Here is a 19,026-nt window from a genome sequence, read left to right as displayed (position 1 = left end):
CCCCACCACCCAAAAAAACTCGCCATTGCAGCACATGACTGTGTTGTCATGCTAACAATATTGCCTTCCAATCTGTGAATGAACTTGGGATGTGTTTCCATTTATTTGTCTTCAGTTTCTTTAAGCAATGTTTTATGGTTTTCATTGTACCTCTTTTATAAGTCTTTTACCTCACAGTTAAGTCATAAGTACTTTATTATTTTTGATGCTATTACAATTGGAATTTTTTGGTAATTTTCAGATTGTTCATTGTTAGTGTATAGAAATGCAACTGTTTTTTATTTGTTGGCTTTGTATCCTGCTGCTTTGCTGAATTCATTTATTAGTCTCATAATTTTCATGTGTATGGAATCTAGGGTTTTCTACATATGAGATTATATTATTGGCACATAGGGTTGATTTTACTTCTTCCTTTCCAATTTTGGATGCCTTTTATTTATTTATTTATTTCTTGCCTAACTGCTATGGCTAGAACTTCAAGTACTATGTTGAATAAAAGTGGCAAATGTGGGCATCCTTGCCTTGTTCCACATTTTAAAGGAAAAGCTGTTGAGTCTTTTATCATTGAGTATGATGTGGGTTTTGATATATGGCTTTAATTATGTACTTTTATGTTACTAAATATTTAACATATTAGTGCATAATATTTTATAAACCAATATTATTTATACCTTTTTTATACATAGTATATCTCAGTTGGATGAAGATATTCCCAGAGGACACTCCTTGGGAAAGGCTTATGAGTACAATATTCCTCCAGTTTTCTTTCATATTTAAACCTGTTTTTCTTTTGCTTCTTATAATTGAGAGCTTGGCTGGCTCTAAAATTTTAGCTTGTATGTCCTTTGCTTCAATTATTTGAATTTGTCATGCTATCATCACTTATTATACTTGTTACTGTAAAGAACCTAGTTTTTTATGTGTTTCACAAGAAATGTCATTTTTTCCCCCTGGCCAGGTGGCTCAGTTGGTTGGAGCATCGTCCCATACACCAAGAAGTTGGGGTTTGATCCCTAGTCAGGAGGTCATGTACAGAAGGCAGCTGATCAATACCTGTCTCCTTTTCTCTCTCCTCCCCAACCCCTTTCCTCTCTCTCTAAAATCAATAAACATATCCTGGGGTGAGGATTAAAAATAAATCAAAAAGAGTACAATCTTGGTAGCCAAACTGCCATGATTTGATTCCTTTTTGTTTAAATGCTAGCTGTACCACTGAGGGTGTTTTATATTACCCTAAGTGTATTTCATAACTATAAAATGGAATATTAGTTATCTATCTGATATAACTTAAATAAGTTGATACCTGTGAAGGTATAGAATATTGTGAGAACACTGAACATGATGAGTGCGTGTTTGTTATTCTATTGTTACTGCTCACCTACAGCAGTGCTAATACAGATAAAATAGTACTTGAAGCAGTGCTTGTCATGTTGCCTCATAATAGGCGGTGGGTGTTTTTTTTTAATGTTTCCTTTGTGCCTTTGTAATCAGTCCTCTTCTTCACTCATATTCTTTGCAACCAGAGATTTAATTCTGCCTGTATATCTTTGGGAGTTTCTTTTCCAGGATGCGTGCAATCAAACAGTAAGGGTTAACCCTTTGTGTCTGGCTTATTTCACTTAGTGTAATACTTGGAGAGTCATCCATGTTGTTGTATGTTTTAGTAGTTTGTTACTTTTTATTGCTCAGTAATATTCTGTTGTGTGGATGTACTATATATAGTTATTTTTTTCCTAGCTTTTGGCAGTGTGAGTAAAACAGCTACAAATATTTGCATATAATTCTTCATTTTGACATATATTAGTATTCCCCTTGGATAAATGCCTGGGTGCAGAATTACTGGTTTGCATGATAAGCACATTTTTAATTTTATACAAAGCTGCTGAATGGTTTTCCAAAGTGGCTATGCCATTTGGCATCCCCTCCACTAGAGTATGAGGAGTTGCATTTACTTGCATAGTATGTTCAAAAATTTTTTTAATTTTAGCCATTCTAGTAGGTATATAATAGTATCTTATGGTAGTAATTTGTGTTTCCCTAATGACTAATATTAAGCATCATTTCATGTGCTTATTTTCCATCTGTTCAGACTTTTGCCTGTGTTTTGGTTGGGTTGTTTGTTTTACTGTTGAGCTGAAGGAGTTTTTATATATTTTGAAAATAAGGCTTTTATCAGATGTGTGTTTTGCAAACATTTTCTCACAGTCTGAGGTTTTTCTTTTTATTTTGTTAATGGTATCTTTCTAAAAGAGCAGAATTTTAAAATTTTAATGAAGTTTAGTCAATCATGTTTTTCTTTTATGGTTCTTGCTTTTTTGGTGTGTTGTCAGAATCTTTGCATACTCCAAGGTCACAGACATTTTTTCACATTTACTTCTAGAAATTGAATACATTTAGGTTTTACATTAAAGTCTGTGATCCATTTTGAGTTGGTTATGTATGGCCTGTGGTGCAAGAAAAGGGTTGAGGTTCTCTTTTTTAGGATTTATATGTCCCACTGATCCAACATCATAAAAGCAGTTCCTTCTCCACTGAATTGCTTACCTTGGTAGCCTTGTCAGCATCAGTTGACAAAATACATTGGGTCTGTTTGGGAATCTGTTATGTATCTATCCTTATGACAATACACCAGGTTGTACTTATTAGTTTACAAAAAACACTCGAAATCAGGTAGCATGAGTAATTCAACTTTGTTCCTCTTTTTTTCTTTTCCAGAATTATTTTGACTCTTCCTAGTTCTTTGCTTTATACAAATTTTAGATTTGGCTTACAAACATCTACCCAAAAAGCCAACTGTAATTTTTATTGGAAGTACATTATCTATAGATTGGTTTGGGGAGAATTGTCATCTTTGGTTCTTAATATGACAACCTGGTGGAGGCCCATGGAAAAGAGCTTGTGAGTGCTAACTACCCTTGTGTCTAGATCCCAAGCTATTTTAGCACTTGTTTAATTGTTCACTTTGTAACTTTAGCTTTCTGATAAACATAAGGAAACTTATTATTTTGTATATTTTCTTATTGTGGTGAAAATGACCTTGTTTAGCTTTCCACATCCTAAGTAAGCACAAGCAGAATTTAGGTCTTTTAGTACTGTAAACCTGAACACATCATGTTTCCAGATCTTAGAGGAATGCTTCCCAATAGAATTTTGTGTGATAATGGAAATATTCTCTATTTACTCAGTTTAATAAGTCCCAGTTATCAATATCATTTTTATGGATCATAAATTTGGTGTTATATATAATAAAAACAACAACCCCCCACCCCCCAAAAAATCACCAGAGTAAGGATACCCTGATTTTCTCCTATGCTGTTTACTAAAAGTTTTATAATTTTGTGTTTTACATTTATATCTATAATCCCTTTTGCTTTAATTTTTGTGAGGGGTACAATGAAGTCTGTGTTTAGATTCACTTATTTGCATGTAGGTGTCCAGTTCTACCATTTTGTTGAAAAGACTGTCTTTATTGAATTGCTTTTTCTCCTTTATCAATGTTCAATTGACTATATTTGTGTTGGGTCTGTTTGTGGTCTCTGTTCTCTTCCATTGATCTTTGGGTCTTTGTTCTTTTCACCCATACCATACTGTCTTGAATGATAGTAGTCTTCCCCCTTGTCCACAGGGGACACATTTTAAGATTCCCAGTGAATGCCTAAAATGGTGGGTGGTACCAAACTCTGTATTAACTATGCTTTTTCCTATAAATGCATATGTATGATAAAGTTGGGTTCATAAATCAGGCCCAGTAAAAGATTAACAATGATAAAATAGAACAATTACAACAAAAATTACAATAAAAGTTATTACAATAAAAGAACAATTACGATAAAAGTTATGTGAATGTGGTCTCAAAAATTTAGAAAAGGAGAGAATCTTAAAAACAGCAAGAAAAAAGGAGACACTTACAAAGAAGTTCCCATTAGATTATCAGCTGATTTCTCAAGAGACCTTACAGGCAAGAAGAGGCTGAAAAGAAGTATTCCAAGTCATGAAAGGCAAGGACCTACATCCAAGATTGCTCTATCCAGCAAAGCTTTCATTTAGAATGGAAAGGTAGATAAAATGCTTCTCAGATAAGGTCAAGTTAAAGGAGCTCATCATCACTAAACTCTTATTATATGAAATGTTAAAGGGATTTGTCTAAGAAGAAGATAAAAAATATGAACAGTAAAATGACAACAAAGTCACAACCATTAACAACCAAACCTAAACAAAAACAAAAACAAAGCAAACAACTAGAACAGGAACAGAATCACAGAAATGGAGATCACATGGAGGGTTATCAGCAGGGGAGTGGGAGGGAGAGAGAGGGTGAAAAGGTACAGGGAATAAGAAGCATAAATAGTAGGTAGAAAATAGACAGGAGGAGGTTAATAATAGCATAGGAAATGGAGAAGTCAGAGAACTTATATATGTGACCTATGAGAATGAACTAAAGGGGGGAAATGCAGGAGGGAGACGGTGTACAGGGTGGGGGGAATAAAGGGGAAGAAATGGGACAATGTAACAGCATAATCAATAAAATATGTTTTTAAAAATTTGGTTTCTGAAAAATTTCCAGAAATTTTCCACGTATAAATATATAACCTTTTCCATCTTAACTAAGCACTTATCATGCACTATGGCTGTGACTTTTGCAGTTGAAATTCAACGGCAAAACTAGCATGAATTTTTTTGCCTTCACAATTCCGTGGATAGAATGTTTGTTTGTTTGTTTGTTTGTTTGTTTGTTTGTTTTACTGTATGTTTTAGCAGCCTCAGCCTGTGGGGGTTTTTTTCCTTTTCTTATTAAGTTGAGAACTACCTTTTCACTTTTAAAGAAAGCAGTTTATGGCTTCTCTTTGGCATGTAAGAATTTCCAGCATCACTACTATTGTGCTTTGGGGCCACTATTAAGTAAAATAAAATAAGAGTTATATGAACATGAGCACTGCAATACCATGACAGTTGATCTGATAACCAGGAAGGCCAGTAAGTGACTAATGAGGCAGTATACAGCATGGAGCAAAGGGATGATTCATGTCTGGGCAGGACAAGATTTCATCACACTGTTTGGAAATGCAATAAAATTAAAACTTGTGAATTATTTATTGAGTTGTTTATTTCCCAAATTTTCCATTTAATATTTTTAGATCATGGTGGACTTCAAGTAATGGAAACCTTAGATAGCAAAACCCTGGATGGGGGGGCTATTACTGATTGAATGTCACCTGTCCTTTGCTTTAATGTAGTAGTGGAGGCCCATTTTAAAAGTCAAGAATTCCTTTAAATCAGTGCTATAGAGTACTGTTAAATTTGAACGTCCTATCAGGACATGTCAATAACGCTTTTAATACAGAATTGCTTCTAATGGAACTTGGGTCTATTATTTCCTTAAGACACTCACATGACTCATTGTAAAAAAATGACCCTTTGCTCTTGGCATAAGTATTTAGAGCTTGTGTTTCTGAAATTTAAAAATTGGTTTTCTGAAGTTGATAACATATTTTGCTTTTTCAGATGAAAATACAAATTCTTATCTGGGATTATTTCTTTGATTAGTTTTTTAAATTTTGTTTATTTTTTAGTGAGAGGGGAAGGGAGGGAGAAAGAGAGGGAAACATCAGTTTGTGGTTGCCTCTCATGTGCCCCCTACTGGGGACCTGGCCCACAACCCAGGCACGTGTCTTGACTGGGATCGAACCAGCCACCCTTTGCGTTTGCTGGTCAGCGCGCAATCCACTGGGCCACACCAGCCAAGGCTGATTCGTTTCCATAAGTCACTAGAAGTCAGTCAACTTTTTGAACCTTTGTTTACTGTAAGTTGTCTTTCAGTTCAGAATAATTGAGGATTTTACTGATATATTATTAGGCTATTTAGAAACTATTTTAGGAATACACATTTCTTAAAGACATTGATTATAGCATCTGAAAATTTCTGGATGATGAAAGTTTTTGAAAATGCATGTTCATAATTAGAATTATGTGTGAGCCAGAGGATCACATTCAAATGAAGAACGGTTATAGATTAAGGGTAAACAAACCAGCCATATGGACATGTAGATTTAGTGAATACTTTTATTCTTTAGTTAAATTCTCAATTCATTGTTATTAATCATTTTAATATAAAAATATAACATGGAAAATACCATTTGATGTATTTACTGATGTATTTACTGAAAACTAAATAGCAAGGAATAAAAACAGAGCTACTTTTGAAACGTTTGATTGCTGCCCAGTGTTGTAAATGCATATATTAAATGTAACTGCACACTTAGTACATACTTAAAATAACTTTTACTTTTTGTAATACAAGTTTACTAAACACTTAATATTTTTTTATTCAACAGGAGCATTTATAGACATATTTATTATATCAGATTTTTTGTTTGTTTTTAGGTAAAATCTGTAAAAACTGGGTCTGTTTTTTGGACAGTGTGCTGCTGCTTATCGTATTTCTATATGGTAAGATTTTATATTTGAAAATTCAGGAGGTCTAACAAGTCTTTTTGGCAGTTAGACCAGTTTCTTCTCTTCATCATTCTTTTCTCATCAAGGGCTAATTCTCTACTTTGTTTCTCCTGATTTTTAGGATCCTAATTTTTTTTAATGTATACTCTTTCATTACTACCATTTTCTTTCCTGCCCCCACCCCCAGGGCCCCATAGGGACTTCTAATTTAGTGGGAATGGCAAATATTCCACCTCTCAAATAATATTTGCAGCAAGTGAAATAAAATTTTTTTTTAAGTATACAAACAATCTAAATAATGGTCACTTCCTCTAGGTTAACCTGTAAACTACCTACATATGTTTTCAACAGATTACTTAAGATTGGGTTTCAGTATTATCTCTTCTTTTTTCACACCACAGCCTGTTTAATAGTTTTGTGCTGAAAAATAATGATAAAATTAGGTACCTTTTTTGTGTGTTTTTAAAGAAATGTCATTGGATTTGTGTATCCACATTATCTGTGCCCCTTTTAAAGTTTTTGAAGCCTAGGGCGCATTCTGTGCAGTTGTACTCAGTAATAGTGGATGAATTGTTTCAAGTTTAGACTTAAATTTTGTAAATAACTAGGAGTCCTTTGGTTAGGTGCCCAATCAGAGTTACATTTTTTTCTTTTTTCAGAGAAAAAAAATAGCATGTAACTGAAGCAATAAACTGATGTTCTTGTATGCATTTTAAACTGAATGCAGTTCCTTACAAGTGGTTCTGAAATATTGTATACAAGAACAGCATTATTAGAATAAATATGTTAACATACAGTCTCAAGGTACCTAGTGTTACAATTAAACATTTATTACAGCACATCCAAAAATTGATCTTGATAACACCCTATTGCTCGTTATTGAATATACTTTAAAAATTAATTCTGTTGGTTGAAAATAAACATTATCTTTAGAATCTTTATTAATTTACATTAGAACATACTTATTCTTACTAAATAGAATTATTCTAGCTTTGTGATAGAGGCTAAACATCAAAACGGGATCTTGATTTGTACAGGAAATCATTTACGCTCTAGGCAGCACCTTTTACTTGGAGGAAATCAAAGCATATCCAGATCATCTGACTATTCCTTTTAATTGAATTATTGACTGCTGCTAACATTCATTGTTTATATTCTCAATAAAGTTTCTTGCAATACATTTATCACCAAATATGGGGGGAATAAAGGCTGTTTTTTTGTGTGGGGGGGTGTTTTTTGTGGGTTTTTTGGCAAATTTATGATATGCATCCTAAAAATCCTTTTCTTCATGACAGTTCTTTTAGTTTTAGTTCACAAGTTATAATGTACTCAGTATTCTTAAATTTAATTTGATCATTTCTCCAATGAATGTAGAAAAGCATACTGGATTTATGGGATTATGTTATTTTAATATTATGAATAAAAATAAGAAATGAGTTATTGTAGGTTATATAAATCCATCTTTAAACATCAAAATTGCTAAATGTTTTTGCTTACTGTATGCCTAGATTATCATGACAAAACTTGCAAACATAAATTATTTCACTTTATTCATAGGTATCTGCTTGGGGTGGTTATGTGTTTATTATCAACCTTATTCCACTGCACGTATTTGTATTATTACTGATGCAGAGATATAGCAAAAGAGTCTACATAGGTAAGTGAATTGATTTCTGACAACTGTCAGCTTCTGAGAGGTGTTTCATTTACATTTTCATTGAATAGACATTTTTTGTTAGGCCACTACTATATCCATAAGAAGACAAAAAATAATTTTATATTTATTTTGTTTTTGGTATTTGTAAGAAGGATAAGGCATTTTTAACTGTGTTGTTACCAACTTCTTGATGAGTTTTTGTTTTGTTTTTATAGAAATTTGTCTAGATTTAATTCAGAAAAGACTGAACATCCTCAAAGTAAACAGTTTAAACCTTTGAGAGCCTTTTTGGTGCAATGTACAACAGACTTTTAGTTCATTTGGGCTGCCATAACAAAGTACCACAAACTCGGTAACTCATAAAGAACAGAAATTTATCTTTTATAGTCTGGAGGTTGGAAAGTCCCAGGCACCCGAATGGTCATGTTCTTGTGCGGGCTCTCTTCCTGGTACATAGCTGCACCTTGCTTTGCTCTGTCCTTATATGGTGGAAGGGATGTGCTAGCTCTCTGGGGCCTCTTTTAAAAAGGTACTCTAATTCCTGAGGCCCTCATGACCTAATCACCTCCCACCATCACCTTGGGTATTAGATTTTTAGTGTATGAATTGGGGGTGAGTTGGGGCACAAACACTCAGACCATGGAATATCTTTATTTAGGCAACAGGTTTTAAAACATTCTTGAATTACTTGCTTAGTGAAAGATGGTGTCTCAAACCTTAGAGGTCATTTTCTATGATATAGACAGAAAATTCTTGGTTAAATTAATCAGAGAAGTCATGATTGGAAACCAATGTCTTAGTAAAATACTACAATTCCATTATAATAATGTTTTTGGAAAACAGTAACACAAAGATAGCTTATTTACTCAATTAAAAAATATAGTAGTTTGGCAGTTCCTCAAAAATTAAATCACAGTTATTACATGATCCAGTAATTCCATTCCAAGTATATACCCAAGCAAATTGAAAATGTATATTCACACAGAAACTTGTACACTAGTGTTCATAGCAGCATTCATTATTCATAATAGCCAGAAAGTAAAGACTACCAAAGTGTTCATCAACTGATGAATAAAGTGTGGTATATCCATACAGTGGAATATTACTCAGCTATAAAAGAATGGAGTACTGATACATGCTACCTTGAAAACCTTATGCTAAAATAAGCCTAACAGATGCAAAAGGCCAGGTATTGTAGGATTTTTTTTTTTTTAATGTCCAGAAAAGGCAAATCCAGAGAGATTAGTGGTTGCCAGGAAGTTAGGAGTGGAGGAATGACTGAGTGGGTATGGAGTTTCTTTATGGGATAAGGAAATGTAGAGATCAATAGTGGTGATAGCTATACAACTTTGTGAATATAATAAAAACCACTCACTGGTGTATTTTAAAAGGGGAGTTTTATAGAGTATGAATTATATCAATTATTAAAATATAGTATATTTATACCATTTCAGCATATCTTATAGCAGTTACCACTGAAATAATTAATACATGAGTTCTTTACATGTATTTAACTTACTAATCTTCATAACCACACTGAGGGTAGGCATTGTCAGTATCCTCATTGTACAGATGAGGAAATAAGAGAAGACATAATAACTTGCTGAAGATCTTGTAGTTAGTGATGTAGCTGAAGTCTCAACTTAGATGTTTTGGCTTCACAGCCCACGATGCTAAAAATCACTATAACTATGTGCATATAAATAAAGACCTTACTGTTGAAATGCATCGACCTATGAGGTCTCTCTACCCTGAAAACATTGTAAGCAGTCACTGGGATCCAGAAAAGGGAATAATAGATGAACTGTACTTTTCAGCTTTTTTGTTTTGGGAATAAAGAAGGAAAAAATATTTAAGTTAAATCATTGATTATAGGAGAGGAACTAAAATTTTTGTATACTTAATTTTTAAAATGTGGGGTCCTGAAAATTTAATTGCCAGAGGAATAAAGTACAGAGAAGACTGAGGGACTTTTGTGAAATGCCCATGAGTCAGGAAGAAGGAGAAGAGCCAAAGGAGAAGTCAGAAGTAGCTAGATAAAGAACATTAGTAAAGAGGTCAAACAGAATTCCATATAAAAAGTTTGAAACATCAGCAGTGTTCAGCTCCCTTAGAGTGTTAGCGCTAACATCTAATAGGGTGAGAACTGAGAAGAGACCTTTATCTGGTGAGTAGGAATTCTCTGGTCTCTTTAGAAAAGCATGCAGTTAATAAATACTTCTTTGTTTGGCTCTTGAGAATATTTCTTTTCAGAGGGAAGAGAAGTAAAATGATGTAGGGATGTTATATTATGTGTATAAAGTTAGATCAGTAAATGCCTCATACAGTTTTGCAGTGTTTAAAATCTCTGCCCCATCCTCCTCATTTCTTTTCTCTTACTCCACTCATCTAAGAGTATTTCAGGTGATTTTTATGCCCTTTGATAGAGTTTACTTTTAAATGGATGGAAAGTGATGGCACAGGACAATTGTTTCTCTTCCTTCACCCCAGTATATCTGATTAATATAACTTAGTGGTCCTAAAAAATATGGAAGCATTGCCAAGTGTTTGTATATATAGCTTGTCCTCTGATTTTGGATCCTCTGTCAGTAGTTATCTTTGCTTGTGAGCAGAAATATCTCAATGAAAAAAGGATTGTTAGATGGCAAACTCATAATTATATTAACCAAAAGTTTCATTGGGTTCTAAGTAATAAGTGGAGTAAAAATGAATCATTTGAAATAATTATGAAGAAAATTCTCTTTTGAGTAAAATTTTTTGTACATGTCCTTAGACTCAGTTGTTAAGGAAAACTGTCAATCTGTTCACATGGAAAAGGGGGAGCACGGGAGGGAATGTGGCTATATTGGGGTAGGAGAAGGGGGCAGGGTATAAGGGAAGCTTGGATATAAGGGAGTAAAAAGCCTATCTATTTGAAGAAATTAGGCTGGGGTTATAAAGTTATATTTTTTGTGAAGATATATTTTGGACTTGTAGAATAGGGAAATAAATTTTATAAAACTGTATTACAAAGTCATGTTTTCACATGAAGAAAGAACACCCAGATCTTATTTTGCATTTATAGAAAGACTGATTCACAGGTATCACATGACACTGAAGGGATATAAAATGTTTTTAACCTTTCCAATGTGATAAAAGTTCATCACACTTTATGTCATAAGAAAATTATTAAAGATATGGAAACATGTGGTATTACTTGTAGTTGTGGAAATAGCTTAAATGTCCAATAGGGAAATTATAATTTATAAATTACACTTAAATTATAGTATTGTCATATGCAATATGGAGCCATTAACTATAACCTTTTATAGTATTTAATGATACAGGAAAATATTAATAAAAGACAGCAAGGATTATTAGTGATTTTCTTCATATTTTTTCTGCTTTCTAAATTTTCTACAATGAGCATGTATTAAATTTAGAATGAGGCTTGTTTTTTAATTTGTAGAGATATGAATTTTCTTATGGTTTGTGTCTCACTGACTAAATTAGAACAGTATTTTAAGAAGGAAGAAATTAGTTTCTAGTATTGATAAATGGTTTTTAAGTGTTACTGAAGTAATTTGTTTATGATATTTTCTGTGTTTTCTCTAGTGAGTTAATTTGAGTAAAAAGAGTAACAGAATCACTTTTCATATTACACCTAAAATGTATTTTTATGCTAATATTTGCTGGGACTAATCATTGAAAGAATAAAGTGTTGTAGACATGCCACTTCAGTTTTGCACAAATTATTCTAGGGTTACATAGCTTGTGACTAAATAAAATCCTACTACTGAGTGAATTAAAGTTAAAGCCATAAATTTTAGGAAATCATATTTATACTTGGCAGCTATAAACAGAACATATCTAATGCTAGATTAACTTATATAACAGCAAATTGAATGATCACGTGCAAAGGCGGGGAGTGCTAGAAGTTTTCTAATCCTATCATATTATTTTTGAGGAAATTCAAGCAAATTGGTTCACTAGATAATTGTTTAATAGATAACTAAGTTTTGTGCTAGTCGTTAGGGTACACAGATGATTAGAAGATGACCTTCTTCTAAGGGACTTATACAATGTAATCCATTACTACAATATAATTATAGCATGAGAACAAAGTGAAAATGGGAAGGAATTTTGGAGATAAATCTTGATCTTGAGAGGAGAAAACAAAATTTAGTTCTTGGCCTAGTCACTTACTGGGGGTACAGTTTTGGGTAAATTTCTTAATTTCTTTATGCCTTATTGCCCTCATGGGTCAGATGACAATAATAATAATTCCTACTTTGCAGACTATTAAAGATAAATTAAGTTAATAAGTGAAAACTGTTTATCACACAAACGCTGTTTGCCTCTGTTGTTGTTGAAGTTATAAAGGAATAGCCAGACAAGACAGAAAGAGTTCCAGAGGCTGAGAGAGGTAAAGACTAAGGGGATAAAGCCCCATAATCTAAAAACTGTTTTTAACTAAAAATTTTCACTGGAACTGTTTTTTATTATGAGAAACATAGTGGAGAAATAACATGAGTATAATCTGAAGTACAAAATTGCAACTAAAACACAACTTGTAATAGAGTGGTGTGTTTATTTTATTTATAATTTTAAAATATAAGGTAGTATATATAAGTATATACAGAGTTTCTAAGCAAAATCAGCAGCTTCTTTCTCTACCTTTTTACTTAACTGGCTCACTCTCTAAATTGTCATCCTGAGACAAACACTTTTAGTCTTTCAGTTTTTGTTTTTTGTCTGTTTGGTTTATCGTTATTATGTGTTCTGTTTGTTTTTGTATGTGCATGGGTCTTCCTCACCCACCCCCCCCCCACACACACACACACTCACTAATGCATTTTTAAAGGGTTCTGGTCTCTTCCATCATGTGTGTGGGTTTTCCCACACCAAACAATTCTCTGGCACTAGCTGAGTGTCCTACCATTCAGCTCGATTCTGTCACCATTTACCCATAAGTAGCATCAAATGCCACAGGTTAAGTGCTCAGTCCCATAAAACTGCCTTCAGCTACAGGTGCCAATCTCAGTTCCAGATTGTCACCTGGACTTCTGACAGAATGGCCGTAAATGAGAGGTTCCCACAGTCTCCTCCTCGGCTTCAATTAATTTGCTAGAGTGTCTCACAACCAAGAGAAACATGTTACTAACTAGATAGCTGGTTTATTATTAAGGATTATAATTCAGGAACAGCCAAAAGGAAGAGATGCATTAGACTTCATAAATTTTAATGCTTTGTCACAGAGGAAATACATGTTAGTGTGGGAAACATCAGGAGCTTCTAGTAAACTTAAAATTTCAATGGAACTTGAATTAGACCTTTCAATGCCTTGTACCTTAAGTCAAGGGCATTGGTTTACTTTTTTTCTGTATCAATCTGGTCCCACCTCATGCCCTTGTATTAAAAAAAAAAAAAAAAAATACTGCCCTGGTCAGGTAGCTCAGTTGGTTGGAGTATCATCCTGTGCACTAAAAGGTTGCAGGTTCGGTTCCCAGTCAGGGCACAAACCTAGGCTGTGAGTTTGATTCCCACTTGGGGCACAAATTGGGGAGGCTACTGATCAATGTTTCTCTCCCCCGTCCCTCCCTTTCCCTCTCTAAAACCAATAAACATAATCCTCATGAGGATTTTTTTAAGTACTTTGAGAGTGAAAGAAATTTAGGCTCTGTTTAGAAGATTACTATTGTTGTTAAAAATAAAGTAGTGGACCTTGTATACATCTTTCTAATGGTAATTTTTTTTTCTGGAATTCTATTGCATTAGAACTATGATCTTCAGTAGTGAATATCAGTAACTGTGCTTCCACAGGATGGCAGTGTAGTAACATTTTCATGATGTAATAAATGATTTACAACATTACTGGTGTTATGCACTTCTGTAGAACTCACTACTCTTGATGGAAAGCTTTATTCTTCTGGTTTAAAGGGTAAGAAAAATCAGTTAACATGGACAGGTAGAAAGTTATAATAGATGTGGATAGTAGTTTGGTTAAGTTTGCTGTAGAGTTTGTAGGAAGAATTGGTGAGGAGTGATTTCTATTGCTGTGGGTTTGTACTGTTGAGGCCTTCTGAAAACAGTAACAGAAATGATACGGGTTTGTTGATTGCCTCTTCAGTGCTCATGTCCAGAAGAGGTGATCTCACCCTCAAGTTTTTATAGGGCCAGGGTTTTTCCCACCAATCTCACATGTAACTCCCTCACTTTATTGTGGTTCTTTGTGTACATCTCTGATTTTCTCAATTAGATAGATATCTCTTAGAGAATAGCATTGCTCAATAGGATTTTGTAATTTTAGATTGTCTTCACCATAACGAACATAAGGTTAATATTTGAATGAATTATAGAAGTAGTTTTTTTAAATCATTACCAGAGGATATGTTTTTTGATTTTAGAGAGAGAGGAAGGAAGGCAGCCGGGGGAGAGAGAGAAACTTAGATCAGTTGCCTCCCCTATGCACCCTGACTGGGGATCAAACCTGCAACCTAGGTGTGGGCCTTGACTTGAAATCAAACCGGAAACCTTGTGGAGTACAGGATGATGCTACACGCAACTGAGCCACCCTGCCAGGGCTATAGGTAATTGTTAAACACACTTTAAATGCAATAGTACAAACCCTGGGTAAAAACGTTTTCATTTGCAGTGGATATTTTGTTTATCTTTAAGAATCGAGAGTTAATTCACTGTTTCTTTCTACTCGGTGTATCTAATTCTTAATTTCTGTTTAAAACTGATTGTAAGTGGGATTTAAATTGAGGTACAGAGATGTATATCTAATTTTACAGATTCAAGGAGAAGGGCAGTATTTAGCAAGATGAGTTTATGATATATTGCCTGGCAAGCAATTCTGAGTTTTATTTAATAGAAACATTTATCTGTGTATTAGAGAGTGCTGTGAGATAGAACATCTATCCCATGTAAACATCTCAGGATCGGTGACATAAAAAATACAGAAACAGGGAAGACATGAATCCAATTTCTCTTAAAAAAATGGTTATCTTTGGATTATTGCATCTATCACATTTGTCAGCTTTGTGTCATTGGTGCATACAAAGTAGGTGTAAATGAGGCTACTTTGGATAGAGGATTATTCAGAGGTAAAATGTTGTTGAGAACTTGTCAGTTTCTATTAAGTCAGCTTTATTTGATATTAACCTGTGTTAACAAAGTAATACAAATTAAATCCTCCCCAACTGCCCCCCCCTTTTGTTTCCTGAAACTGAATTTCTTTTTCTTGAACTCATCTAAGTCACTCTTATTAACTTGAACCATAGTGCATCTGCTTCTGGATGAAGTGTTTCCTTCTTTACTGATAACAATAAATGTCTCTGCAAAGTTGCATAAAACCACTGGATTGCTACTATTACCAGGTGTATTTTTTTTTCCTCTTGAATATGCCTGAAAATGAACTTGAGCAAATCCCTGGGAGGAAACTTCATCAATAGTTTCCAAGCAAGTGATTGCTGAAATTTTTACACTGCCAAGCACAATATACTTCCATTTGAAGAGAGAGAATATAAGTGTCTGTGTGTCTACCATATCTTTTAGCAATTGTTTCTGGAAAATGTGGCTTAGAGGGAAATAAATGGACCAGAGGGTTTCACTTTTTACTGTATTAAAAAAAAACAACCCACACATTACCTTTGAGATTAAGAACAAGTCAGAAATCCAAATGAAAAGGTGCAGATTTGTGTCTGCCTTTGGGCTGTTCTGGGTAGAATGAGGAACAATTACTTAATAAATATGAGGTTTTCTTTTGGGGAAATGAAAATGTTTTGGGACTGTAGAGAGGTGCTAGTGCACAAATGTATTAAATGCCCCTGAATTGGTCACTTTAAAATGATTGTGTGTGTATTTCACCTCAATTTGTTAAAAAATCTACTCTTTGTTCAACATGTGCCATTTATCATCAATGCTCATTTATGTCTAAAAGAAGAGCAATCCAGCCTTAGAGATGATTGTAGTATTTGGGTGTAAGTGGTCTTAACTATAATTAAAACGTATAAATGACATAAGGTTTTCTCAGGCTTGACCTAATTGTGCTTTTGTGAGTTCAGTATTTGTGTAGGGTTTGATTTCTCAGCTTTGGGTGTTTAAAAAGCCAGTTGATCGTGGAATCTTAGGTTATTTTTAGGGGAAATCTACAAGTCTTGTTCAAACTTCTCATTCTGTAGTGAGGAAACTTCTGTTAAGTAAGTTGTTCAAGATCAAATAATGACCTTGTTTTTATTTTTTTTCTGATTCTGCCTCTGTAACTGTTTCTCAGGACTCCTACAGAAGACTAATTTTTAAAAGAAGCATTGATATTAGAAAACCTATCAACCAAATAAGCTGACAGTTCAAATCATGTGGCATAGAATTTCTTATTTACTTAACTTTTATTGCATTTATGCTCAAGTACCTCATTGAAGATAATTCCATTCCAACATTAGTGTATCTGAAAAGTACATTATTGAGTGGATTACATCTGCAGTCTCTTAGACAACCAGTTCTCCATTAGTTTGAAATCACTGGAAACTTTATTCACATATATGGTCTTTTCTATTTAATTTACTTGAGCTTCTTATCCTTTTCCTAACACTATAGTCATTTCTTAGCATACAGCTTGGGAGGCAAATTAACATTTAAACCATTAGCCCATAATTTACCTTCTGTAGATGGATTTCTTCCAAAAGCAGATAAACTTACTTTTCCAAGTAATTGGGTGAAGGGAAGTAATGCTGTATGCTGTACTATACATGTGTAGCATATGGATATGTATTCTATAAGTTCTCTTCCTAAATATACCCTCGTTTTTTCCCAAATAGAGTACTATATTTACCAACAACTGAGTATTGACTGTGCTTCATAAAATGACATAAATAAGCTTCATAAATGGAATAAGTTTCACAATTTATTGTAGATGGGTTTCACTTTTATTTTTTGAGGGGAAGGGAAGGAGAAAGAGGAGAGAAACATCAATGTGTAGTCGCCTCTCACTTGCCCCAAACTAGACGTGGCCCGTAACCCAGACATGTGACCTGACTGGGAATCAAACTGGTGACCCTTTGGTTCTCAGGCCCATGCTCAATCCACTGAGCTACCAGCCAGGGCTCCTTTTCATTTTAAAATAAATTTTAATTACAGCGATTTCAAATACTAACTTTCTCTGTAATTATCTAATAATACTGGTATGTGAACACCTAAATGCAAAACAAGTCTGTTACACAAATTGTATCATTCCCCAGTTTGTCTATACTTTTAGGTTGATATGCACCAAGAATATTATAATGTACCTGATGCTGAGAGCAAACAAATGTTCTTTATTAGACCCTAATAAATTTAGTAACTAGTCTGTTGTTTGGCTTGACTCCTGTATACAAAGACTTTTTCTTCTTTAGCCAGAGGAAACCTAATGGATGGATTTTTTTTTTTTTTTACTGTTAAATACTATACAAACAGTAGTAGGAGACCATGAAAAGGGTGTGAAACACTCGAGCTTTTGAGGCAGCAACTATTCATATATAATGATGATAAGTGTTCGTTAGGTCATGCATACTTTGGATTAATGGCAATAAGAATGGTGTTTACTTATTTATATATTATATAGTTTCTTGGGTTGTGTCAATGATTATTAATGATAAATTTTAAAAACCTAGATTCCATATGGGGGAGAGGAAGCAGCACCAGTTATCTCCTAAATTGTTCTTAATGATAGCTTGCAAAATAAAGTAGCTAAAATAATAATTTTTTAAATTGGCAGATAGAATTCTCCTGTATGATTAACCATCAAATAGTATCAAATAGAATAGTCACTTCAAGATTCTATTAAAATAAGTTCAGTTAAAACTTTGCTAAAAAGAAATGAGTTATGTATACGTTTATGTTTGAAATACTTAATGGTAGTGGTAATTTATCCTTGTTTCCTATTTTGTCTTTTTAGCATATAGCACCTTCTACATTGTGGGTTTAATACTATCCATGCAGATACCTTTTGTGGGATTCCAGCCAATCAGAACAAGTGAACACATGGCAGCTGCAGGTATGGGAAAATACTTCCTTTCCTTCTTCTAAAGAATATATGAATGTGTGGCTAGCCAATCTTCAAGGGAATGAGTGATTCTTTGTTTTCAGTTTTCATCATATTGGTTCTAAAACATCACTGTAAAATGAAAATACCATAGTTTTATTGAGACTTTCTGCTATTGTGATCCCCAAAGTGTCTATCTTCCCAGCCACTGCTATTTTGAAAAGGCAAAACATCTTTTTTTCATATTTCATGTTATTTGCAAACACTAAGTAATATTTGCTTTGTATAAACTAATATTAAACAGTATTTGTACACTGAGTACTGTATCCTGAGTTTCCATTTCAGCAAATTTAGATGGAACATTTCATTATGTTAATTACCTCTTACTAAAATATTTCTTCTGTCTACTAACTGGAATTAATGGCTTTTATATTGATTAGAAGGTCATACAATTTTCCTCCATGTAATCAGAGTTCTTTGCCATTCTTTATCTGGGTCACGATTAGCAGTAATGGGGGATTTGTGAATAAAACTTTATCAGAGATTCTCAATTAGAGATCCGTGGCCCATACAAATGCTGTGGGTAGTTATTTTATTTGTAACATTTTATAAATATCAGTATATTTAACTTTCTGAGGTGATGTTTGTAGCTTTTGTCATCAGATTCTCAATGAGAATCTTAAAATAAATAAATAACCCAAAAAGTTAAGAACCCACAACTTACTATTATATAGCACTTTAAAATCTGTGAAATACTTTCACATGCATTTTTAATGTGGTTTATAAAATTACCAACTAATAATTTCAGAGAGAAATACATATTCAGTTTTCAGTATACAATTGTAGATAGCTATGTCTATGAAGATACACAATCACCTGACTCTATGCATGCATTATTATTTTTCCTAAAATCTAA

At 33.6% G+C, this 19,026-nt stretch overlaps 1 protein-coding gene across 1 annotated transcript in view; it reads left to right on the top strand.

The window, feature by feature from the left end:
* Positions 1-19,026, top strand: part of STT3B (STT3 oligosaccharyltransferase complex catalytic subunit B) — a 90,266-nt gene that overhangs the window by 51,881 nt on the left and 19,359 nt on the right. Inside the window, exons 4-6 of the mRNA XM_045856962.1 lie at positions 6,382-6,447; positions 8,011-8,110; positions 18,024-18,122. Of these exons, the coding sequence (XP_045712918.1) occupies positions 6,382-6,447; positions 8,011-8,110; positions 18,024-18,122 (265 nt within the window). The remainder of the gene's footprint in view (positions 1-6,381; positions 6,448-8,010; positions 8,111-18,023; positions 18,123-19,026) is intronic.

The sequence above is a fragment of the Phyllostomus hastatus genome, unplaced genomic scaffold (genome assembly GCF_019186645.2).
Source record: "Phyllostomus hastatus isolate PE091 unplaced genomic scaffold, TTU_PhHast_1.1 phas_scaffold_129, whole genome shotgun sequence".
NCBI lineage: Eukaryota > Metazoa > Chordata > Mammalia > Chiroptera > Phyllostomidae > Phyllostomus > Phyllostomus hastatus.
Note: the sequence above shows the minus strand (reverse complement) of the source record. Positions and strands in the feature narration are given on the sequence as shown.